Source organism: Salvelinus fontinalis, chromosome 2 (genome assembly GCF_029448725.1).
Source record: "Salvelinus fontinalis isolate EN_2023a chromosome 2, ASM2944872v1, whole genome shotgun sequence".
NCBI classification, from domain to species: domain Eukaryota; kingdom Metazoa; phylum Chordata; class Actinopteri; order Salmoniformes; family Salmonidae; genus Salvelinus; species Salvelinus fontinalis.
This window is the reverse complement of record NC_074666.1, coordinates 74,213,849-74,225,156: the sequence shown is the minus strand read 5'-3', so window position 1 is coordinate 74,225,156 and position 11,308 is coordinate 74,213,849. Positions and strand designations below refer to the sequence as shown.

Below are 11,308 nucleotides of genomic sequence, written 5' to 3'. Positions count from 1 at the left end.
TTGAACTCTGTGAAGCATTTATTTGGGCTGCAATTTCTGAGGCTGGTATCTCTAATGAACTTATACTCTGCAGCAGAGGTAACTCTGAGTCTTCCTTTCCTGTGGCGGTCCTCATGAGAGCCGGTTTCCTTACAGCGCTTGATGGGTTTAGCAACTGCACTTGAAGAAACTTTCAAAGTTCTTGAAATTTTCCCGCATTGACTGACCTTCATGTCTTAAAATAATGATGCACTGTCATTTCTCCATGCTTAATTGAGCTGTTCTTGCCATAATATAACCTTGGTCTTTTACCAAATAGGGCTATCTTCTGTATACCACTCCTATCTTGTCACAACACAACTGATTGGCTCAAACGCATTAAGAAGGAAAGAAATTCAACAAATTAACTTTTAACAAGGCACACCTGTTAATTGAAATGCATTCCAGGAGACTACCTCATGAAGGTGGTTGAGATTCTTCCGTTGGCATTGAGGAGTACACCACATCAGTCTCTGGCTTCATCAATAAGTGCATCGATGATGTCGTCCCCACAGTGACCGTACGTACATACCCCAACCAGAAGTAATTGATTACAGGCAACATCCGCACTGAACTAAAGGGTAGAGCTGCCAGTTTCAGGGAGTGGGATTCTAACCCAGACGCTTATAAGAAACCCTTCTATGCCCTCCGATGAACCATCAAACAGGCAAAGCGTCAATACAGGACTAAGATTGAATCATACTACACCGGCTCTGATGCTAGTCGGATGTGGCAGGGCTTGCAAATTATTACAGACTACAAAGGGAAGCACAGCCGCGAGCTGCCCAGTGACACGAGCTAAATTATTTCTATGCTCGCTTCGAGGCTAGCCACACTGAAGCATGCATGAGAGCATCAGCTGTTCCGGACAACTGTGTGATCACGCTCTCCGTAGCTAATGTGAGTAAGACCTTTAAACCGTTCAACATTCACAAGGCCGCAGGGCCAGACGGATTACTAGAATGTGTATTCTGAGCATGTGCTGATCAACTGGCAAGTGTCTTCACTGACATTTTCAACCTGTCCCTGACTGAGTTGTAATACCAACATGTTTCAAGCAGACCACCATAATGCCTGTGCCCAAGAACACTAAGGTAACCTGCCTAAATGACTACTGACCCGTTGCACTCACGTCTGTAGCCATGAAGTGCTTTGAAAGGCTGGTCATGGCTTACATCAACACCATTATCCCAGAAACCCTAGACCCACTCCAATTTGCGTACCGCCCCAAAGGATCCACAGATGACGCAATCTCTATTGCACTCCTCTCTGCCCTTTCCCACCTGGACAAAAGGAACACCTATGTGAGAATGCTATTCATTGACTACAGCTCAGCGTTCAACACCATAATGCCCTCAAAGCTCATCAATAAGCTAAGGACCCTGGGACTAAACACCTCCCTCTGCAACTGGATCCTGGACTTCCTGACGGGCCGCCCACCAGGTGGTCAGGGTAGGTAACAACACATCTGCCACTCTGATCCTCAACACAGGGGCACCTCAGGGGTGCATGCTCAGTCCCCTCCTGTACTCCCTGTTCATCCTTGACTGCATGGCCAGGCACGACTCCAACACCATCATTAAGTTTGTAGACGACACAACAGTGGTAGGCCTGATCACCGACAACGATGAGACAGCCTATAGGGAGGAGGTCAGAGACCTGGACGTGTGGTGCCAGGACAACAACCTCTCCCTCAACGGTGATCAAGACAAAGGAGATGATTGTGGACAAAAGGAAAAGGAGGACCAAGCATGCTCCCATTCTCATCGACAGGGCTGTAGTGGAGCAGGTTGAGAGATTCAAGTTCCTTGGCGTTCACATCACCAACAAACTATCTTAACAGTTTCTATCCCCAAACCATAAGATTCCTGAACAGCTAATCAAATGCCCCCCCCCTTATTTTACTCCACTGCTTGTCTCTGTTTATTATCTATGCATAGTCACTTTACCTCTACCTACATGTACATATTACCTCAATTACCTCAACTAACCTGTGCCCTCGCACATTGACTCATTGTACCGATACCCCCTGTATATAACCTCGCTACTGTTATTTTAATGCTGCTCTTTAATTATTATTATTTTAAATGTTTTACTCATCTATTTTTTACTTAACACTTATTTTTCTTAAAATTGCATTGTTGGTTAAGGGCTTGTAAGTAAGCATTTCACAAACTTTGGACTGGTACTGTATACATATTTTTTGGGTGGAATTTTCATTGTTGTACATAAAAGACTAAAAATACCAGGAAACCAGCTTCAAGTTATTTTAATTTAAGAAATATGTACCTAAGTATTCCCACGCATAATAGAGACACATGATCGTATACAAATGAAAGTAAGGTTTGAAAGTATTATGTTTTAGTCAAACATTGTGCCAGCCCCCAACCAACCGCTCCAGAAAAAAATCGGCCAGCGGCTGAATCTAGTTGATGATCCCTGCTGTGGGTGGATGGGATGTGTTGTACTGAAGTTGCCTCCCACCAGGTGGCAGCATTGCTTTTCAAATAATAATAGGGCGTTACATTTTAAAGAGCCACTGAACACGCTGATTGGCAGGTGTGTTTTTCTGTAGAAAAACAAGATTTCAGTCTTGGGGTGTTTCCTGACCGATTCCGCGTTTGGTTAATGATGTTTGTCCGCCATGAGAAGCCTCAAAATCACCATAATGAATCTAATATTACTCAAGAAATCTGTAATTCATTTTGACGTTTTTGACTAGGATGTTTTAGTTGCGTGATTTTACATCGAACTGAAGTGTGTGGTACAGTATTTCTCAAGTAAAGAAATGCAACACACGTTGTCTTATGTAAACAAAGTCGGAGCTGCTGGGCAGGTCTGTCTCACTGTCTATGCTATTGGCGAGAGCAATCACTGCAGCTGTTCACCCCATGTTAGTAGGCAAATGAAACTCGTCAAATCAAAACCCAACCTTCATTACCAGTTGTGACGCACGGATGTTCCACACTCAGTTTTAGACAAGACTGACTTTATGACCAAAATGATCCTATTTACACTTTGTAGTCAATTTTGACACACTGTTTCTGACTCATATCAATGCCACATAGGCCATTTTCAAAGGGATTCGTTGATTTTTAAAGGCAGTCGCTCCATCACCACTCATTATTTGTTTCACACAAATAGCTCCAAACATACACAAAGTCACAAAGGGACTGGATTGTGTTGTGAAATACATCCTACTGAATCATTTAATATATATATATATATATATATATTAAAAAAACAAGCCAGTAATACATCCACTTATTGCGACAGACAGAACATGTTTATTTCAAACCACCACATATAGAGATGATTGTGAGATTATGGGAATCCTCACAGCCTTGTAATTTGAAAATGGTTATTTACTGGTACTGTACGAAAGAGGTTCAGTTTGAGCTGAGTTGCAGGGCTATATCAACCTGGATGGTGGCGTCTGTAGTGGAGATGGTGGTGCCAGGCAGAACACCCATTACTCATTGTACCTGGCTCAGCATTGTACCTGGAATCTAGCTCTCCCCTCCCCATCCAGTCTATCAATCCCATAGACCATAAACCTCCGAAGAACTATTCCTCCTCCACACAGTTGTACAGCTGTACCAACGATTAAATCAAACACAAACAAGAATCATTAATTCCTCAGAAACATCACATAGCACCTGACCATCAGCCTTTCTGTATACATAGTTTGAGATGATAGGCCTATGAGTGAGTCATCAATAAATTATATTGAGTCATCAATATATTATATTAAGGACATTACCATGCATTGATAAGTGTACCTGGCAAAATGTCCCAGTATAGAGAAGTAACAACTCTGCTGTGGTTTTGGGTCAGTGAGGTCCTTGCCGTTTTAGTGATAGTGATGATGTAATAGAGCATTTCTCAAAGAGGGTCTAGGACCCTTCCTTCCACATATATGTAACCGTTGTGAAATGGCTAGTTAGTTAGCGGTGGTGCGCGCTAATAGCTTTTCAATCTGTGACGTCACTTGCTCTGAGACCTTGAAGTAGTGGTTCCCCTTACTCTGCAAAAGCCGTGGCCTTTGTGGAGCGATGGGTAACGATGCTTCGTGGGTGACTGTTGTTGATGTGTGCAGAGGGTCACTGATTCGCGCCCGGGTCATGGTGAGGGGACGCCATAAAGTTAAACTGTTACATATAGGTTTGCATTTCTTCAGAATTGCAGAGTGGTGAGGTAGGCCTATTCAGAATAGTTTCTGTCTGTCTGTCAGTGAGTGTGTGTTCTCACTGAGACAGACATACATAGAGTGAGGGGGAGGGAGAGAGAAGGAGCAAATGCATATGTCTTCTCCTGAGCATAATATTTGTAATCTATAAGTATAAAACATATTTCAACATCAGGAATATGCAGTACAGTGGAGGCTGCTGAGGGGAAGACGGCTCATAATAATGGCTGGAACTGAGCGAATAGAATGGCATCAAACACCTGGAAACCATATGTTTGATGTTGTTGATACCGTACCACCAACCTCCTGTGATACAGTACCATATGTTTACAGAAGGACCACATGCATTTGTCACAACATGGCAGCAGCGCAGTAGCGGCAATCATTTTTGCGCATACACTTGTCGATCATTACGGCCAATAGCATGCATGCCCCATTAATTTATGCGCCTCCCTCCTCCTGGGGTATTTGAGTAGTGATTGGTGTTACTATCTGTTGTCTCCACCTACGTCACTGACTTTTATAAAGTTGTCTACTGAGTTTAATTCAGTGTCAGATTAGAGAATAGAGTTTTGGGGAAAAGTCAACTCATACATATAGTTAGTAGCTCTTCAGGTTTTGGCGACACATCTCGGGTTGGCATACATCCCCTGTATGCACAACGTTTAGGAGTTGCTTTGAAAGTGAGTTGCGACTGCGGGTGACATCCAGTCACCACGGACGGCGCCTCATAAACAGACCGATTGGATGCCAGGCGCTCTTCCTTGAGAACGGTAGAGAGATTCCTGTTGACGGGTACCACTCGTGCTCAGCATCCCAAACTGAGTTTACTTGGCAACTTCCAGCTAGTGAACGATCATTCTCACAAGAAACGGGTTGAATTGGTGAAATAAATAGCAGAAACAATGCCCAGCAAAAGCGAAGATAATCGTCCAAGACTCTGCCTGCTGGAGAAAGGAGACAATGGTTATGGGTTCCATCTCCATGGTGAGAAGGGTAAGACCGGGCAGTTCATACGGCTTGTGGAGCCCGACAGTCCGTCTGAAACTTCTGGGATTCGCGCGGGGGACCGACTAGTGTTCGTGAACGGAGAGAACGTGGAGAGCGAGAGCCATCAACAGGTTGTGTCCCGGATAAGAGCCACCGTGGGCCAGCTCGAGCTCATTGTTGTCGACCAGGACACTGAGCAACTGTTGAAAAAACACAAGATGAAGTGTCTCAAAGAATATGTCACGGAGCGCATTCCTTTACCCAGCGACGACGAGTCAGAAAGCGAAGACGTTAAGGAGAACGGGACACCATGCGGGACACCGAGAGAATCCACACCCATCCCGGAAAATAACGGAGAGCTCCATGGCCACGTAGAGCTCCATAGCCATGTTGAGAAAAAGCTGAGCATCAACTCTGAGAAGGTGAGTGTGCCAAAGTGCAAAACCTGAATAATCAATGAAATTCTTATTTTGGGTCATTGATGTAGCCAAAGGTGGTCACAGTAAGCTATATTCTGCAAATATACACTACAGATTCAGTTACAGTTTGCGTAATAGTACCACTGACACTGTCCTAGGGATTTCAATTAAACGAAAGAGATGGTTTTTTTATTCATCCATTTATTCACCAGCAATGTAATTACATTATTTTAACTTTTCAGTCTCCTGTTGTATAAGTGCACTGTGAAAATAACAATGAATATGGTCAGCTGCAAAGCCCAATATTCCCACTCTCTTCATTGTAGCAGTTTTGGCAGAGATAGCAGGTTGTAGGCGAGTCAGTTGGCTGCACATTTGTTGTGGGTGGTGGGGGGGGGGTATAGGGGGGGGGGGGGGTATAAGAGAGGAAGGACAAACAGCCTGTTTCAGCCTCGAGGTCAAGTTAATTTGACAGTGAAGCTGCACACCACACACATTTGTGGGAAAGGGCAACAACATTGTTTGTGTTGTTTTTCTGAGTTTTGAAAAAGAACTGACACTTGACATTGGGGTTGAAGAGAAAGAATTTGAAGTTTACTGAAGCAGATATCTTTGAACACACCACATCGAACATATTTCTGGCGTCTTTATGTTTTCATGACTCGCAATGTAATGCACCCACAATTGAAAACAAGAAACAAATGAAAATACAGTTCTTAGTCCTTGATTATGACCTCCCGCTGTCTATGAAAACAAATGAAGAGTTTCATTCTAAAATGCTATATATCCATTTTCAGAAATGTTGGTAAAGTAGCTTTTATTGTTTAAATAACTTATGAAAGAGATTGGTGTGTTTTTTCACTATCTCATCATGTCATGAGGTTGTTCATTGACAGACGTGTATTTAAAAAAATCTATTCATTTCAGAGGGATAAATTAGCTTTACATTTTTTTTTTAGCAAAACGCTATATATCCGTGTCACTCTCAGAGAAATAAGTAGTTCTGCTAGGTTTTACACAGTGAAATTTAACAAATAACATTTTGTTTATTAAAGAACTGAACAAATTATACATTTGTGACATCAATATTTAATTGAGTTATTTTTATTATATGAGATCTGTATGTAAAACGTTTAGATTGGAAATTTTATTCGTCTTATCGAGAGCAACATACAGTTAGTGCAGCGCCTTCAGAAAGTATTCACACCCCTTGACTTATTCCACATTTGGTTGTTTTACAGCCTGCATTTAAAATGGATTTAGTTTAGATTTGTTGTCACTGGCTTATACACGTTACCCCATAATGTCAAAGTGGAATTATGTTTTTAGATTTTTTTTTACAAATTAATAAAAAATTAAAAGCTGACATTTCTTGAGTCAGTAATTATTCTACACCTTTGTTATGACAAGCCTAAATAAGTTCCGGAGTAAACATTTGTTTAACAAGTCACATAATAAGTTGCATGGACTCACTCTGTGTGCAATAATAGTGTTAAACATTATTTTAGAATTACTACCTCATCTCTGTACCCCACACATACAAGTACTGTAAGGTTCCTCAGTCGAGCAGTGAATTTCAAACACAGATTCAACCACAAAGACCAGGGAGGTTTTCCAATGCATCGCAAAGAAGGTCACCTATTGGTAAAAAATGTAAAAGCAGACATTGAATATCCCTTTGAGCATTGTGAAGTTACAATGTTGAAGTTACATGTTGGATGGTGTATCAATACACCCAGTCACTACAACGATACAGGCATCCTTCCTAACTCAGTTGCCGGAAAGGAAGGAAACCACTCAGGGATTTCACCAGGACGGCAATGGTGACTTTAAAACAGTTACAGAGTTGAACGGCTGTGATAGGAGAAAACCGTGGATGGATCAGAAACATTGTAGTTACTCTACAATACTAACCTAACTGACAGAGTCAAAAGAAGAAACCCCGTACAGAATAACAATTTTCCAAAACATACATTCGGTTTTCAGCAAGGCACTAAAGTAATACTGCAAAAAATGTGACAAAGCAACTTTTTGTCCTGAATAAACTGTTATGTTTGGAGCAAATCCAATACGACACATTACTGTGTACCACTTTCCATATTTTCAAGCATAGTGGTGGCTGCATCATGTTATGGGTATGCTTGTAATCGTTAAGGACCGGGCAGTTTTTCAGGATAAAAAAAGAAAGGGAATGGAGATAAGCACAGGCAAAATCCTGGAGGAAATGTAGTTCAGTCTGCTTTCCACCAGACACTGGGAGATTAATTCACATTTCAGCAGGACGATAACCTTACAGCACAAAGCCAAATCTACACTGGAATTGTTTACCAAGAAGACAGTGAATATTCCTGAGTGGCTTAAATCCTGAGTTACTTAAATCTGCTTGAAAATCTATGGCAAGACCTGACAATGGTTGTTTAGCAATGATCACCAATCATTGAGCTTGAAGAATTTTGAAAATAATGGGCCAATGTTGCACAATCCAGGTGTGGAAGGCTCTTAGAGAATTACCCAGAAAGACTGACAGCTGTAATCGCTGCCAAAGGTGATTCTAAAATAAATTGACTCAGTGGTTTGAATACTTATCTAATGAAGATATATTCTTGTTTTATTTTTCATATTTTCTTTGTACAAATTTTAGGATTTTTCTTCCACTTTGACATTAGAGTATTTTGTGTAGATCGTTGACAAAAAAGACAATTCAATCAATTTTAATACCATTTTGTAACTCAACAAAATGTGGAAAAAGTCAAGGGGTGTGAATTCTTTCAGAAGGCACTACAGGTATCCCTCGTTTATCGCGGGGGTTACGTTCCGAAAATGACCCGCGATAAGTGAAATCCGCGAAATAGAAAACTTTTTTTTTTTTACAATTAGCAACTATTACATGTATACAAATACAGTGACTCATGTGTAGGCCGTTTCACTGCTCTTCAGAGCGTTTCGTCGACATTATGGGTTTAGGAGATGTTCGAAATTACAAGATAATTTGGCCAATTTAATGTAAATTTGCCAAGCTGTTTTATGTACGTACACATAACTGCACGGGACGACAAAATGATAGCACAATTCGTAGCATGTTTTGATACAAGAAGCGGGAGTGAGTTTTTAGCGAATCAGAATGCAGAGCACAATGCACCAAAAAAAAAAAAAAAATGCATTATGAAAATCCGCGAAATAGCGAATCCGCGATAAGTGAACCGCGAAGTGGCGAGGGATCACTGTATATCACAGTCAAATACACAGTTTACAAACAGTGTCAGTCGTGGCAGTGTCAGTCAAACAGTGTCAGTCGTGGCCAAAAGTTTTGAGAATGACACAAATATTAATTTTCACAAAGTCTGCTGCCTCAGTTTGTATGATGGCAATTTGCATATACTCCAGAATGTTATGAAGAGTGATCAGATGAATTGCAATTAACTGCAAAGTCCCTCTTTGCCATGCAAATGAACTGAATCCCCCAAAAACATTTCCACTGCATCTCAGCCCTGCCACAAAAGGACCAGCTGTCATCATGTCAGTGATTCTCTCGTTAACACAAGTGTGAGTGTTGACGAGGACAAGGCTGGAGATCACTCTGTCATGCTGATTGAGTTCGAATAACAGACGGGAAGCTTCAAAAGGAGGGTGGTGCTTGGAATCATTGTTCTTCCTCTGTCAAGCATGGTTACCTGCAAGGAAACACGTGCCGTCATCATTGCTTAGCACAAAAGTGCTTCACAGGCAAGGATATTGCTGCCAGTAAGATTGCACCTAAATCAACTATTTATCGGATCATCAAGAACTTCAAGGAGAGCGGTTCAATTGTTGTGAAGAAGGCTTCAGAGCGCCCAAGAAAGTCCAGCAAGCGACAGGACCGTCTCTTAAAGTTGATTCAGCTGCGGGATCGGGACACCACCAGTACAGAGCTTGCTCAGGAATGGCAGCAGGCAGGTGTGAGTGCATCTGCACGCACAGTGAGGTGAAGAATTTTGGAAAATGGCCTGGTGTCAAGAAGGGCAGCAAAGAAGTCACTTCTCTCCAGGAAAAACATCAGGGACAGACTGATATTCTGCAAAAGGTACAGGGATTGGACTGCTGAGGACTGGGGTAAAGTCATTTTCTCTGATGAATCCCTTTTCCGATTGTTTGAGGCATCCAGAAAAAAGCATGTCCGGAGAAGACAAGGTGAGCGCTACCATCAGTCCTGTGTCATGCCAACAGTAAAGCATCCTGAGACCATTCATGTGTGGGGTTGCTTCTCAGCCAAGTGATTGGGCTCACACACAATTTTGCCTAAGAACACAGCCATGAATAAAGAATGGTACCAACACATCCTCCGAGAGCAACTTCTCCCAACCATCCAGGAACAGTTTGGTGATGAACAATGCCTTTTCCAGCATGATGGAGCACCTTGCCATAAGGCAAAAGTGATAACTAAGTGGCTCGGGGAACAAAACATCGATATTCTGGGTCCATGGCCAGGAAACTCCCCAGACCTTAATCTCATTGAGAACTTGTGGTCAATCCTCAAGAGGCGGGTGGACAAACAAAAACCCACAAGTTCTGACAAACTCCAAGCATTGATTATGCAAGAATGGGCTGCCACCAGTCAGGATGTGTCCCAGAAGTTAATTGACAGCATGCCAGGGCGGATTGCAGAGGTCTTGAAAAAGAAGGGTCAACACTGCAAATATTGACTCTTTGCATCAACTTCATGTAATTGTCAATAAAAGCCTTTGACACTTTGTGGAAATTAATATTTGTGTCATTCTCAAAACTTTTGGCCATGACTGTATAGCGTTTTCTAAATAACACATTTGAATATTCTATAAAAAAATTTAAATCTGAGAACAGTAATATTTGACACATACATGAAGGTACCAATATGCAATAATTTCTAGTGAAAAAAAACACAACAAACACACATAAAAATTGTGGATAAATCAACTCTTCAAATGCTCCTCACATTGTTCAATATCTGTTTCTAACTTTATTTATTCTTTAAGGGACAACATTTAGTCTTCACATCCTCTTAATACCCTCTAACTAACACCATGCACATGACGTGGGTTCATTCAAACACTGAAGAAAAGAGGGGCACTCCAAAACATCTGTGCCCCCCGCCGTGTCCCGGATGTTTACCCCTGGGGTTCTCCCAGCCCCTCTCAGCCCCTCTCTCTGGATCCTCTATTGCTGTGACGTAATAACCCAGACTTCTTCACTGACACTGCACTGTCTGTTTGGGTGTTTGTGTTCCAATGTGGAGTTGAGAGTGAATCTCACTGCTCAGTGATTTGCTACCATAACAGTCTAAACAACAGTCTCACTACCCTGCAGTGCCCAGCCATGACCAGCCCACTCATGTGTTGGATAAGATGCAGCCAGCCAGACACATGTGCAGCACCTCATGGGCTGCTCGAGGGGCTCCTATACATCCTGCATATCCTGTGTATACTATGTGTACATGTACCGATACAGTTGACATGTTTGTGACTGAAACTCCTCCAGCATTACACTTCCAATAAAGGAGTTACCCCCTGTGCTCTCATTAAATGAATCAATATTAAGAGCAGAATTTCCAACAGGGTTTAATCTCTGAACTTGCAGGGAAGGTAATGGGGGTCATCTAAGAAACCTTATGAGAACCCTGTTTCCCTCACCCTTAACTTCCATGTTTCATCCCAATATCCAAAAACACAGCAAATCCACC

The 11,308-nt window shown here is 42.0% G+C and overlaps 1 protein-coding gene across 1 annotated transcript in view; it reads left to right on the top strand.

Annotated features, from left to right (window-relative positions):
- The first annotated feature begins 4,724 nt into the window (after positions 1-4,724).
- LOC129825509 (Na(+)/H(+) exchange regulatory cofactor NHE-RF1-like) overlaps positions 4,725-11,308 on the top strand; it is a 34,621-nt gene continuing 28,037 nt past the window's right edge. Inside the window, exon 1 of the mRNA XM_055885666.1 lies at positions 4,725-5,619. Coding sequence (XP_055741641.1) covers positions 5,113-5,619 — 507 coding nt within the window. The 5' untranslated portion in view covers positions 4,725-5,112. The remainder of the gene's footprint in view (positions 5,620-11,308) is intronic.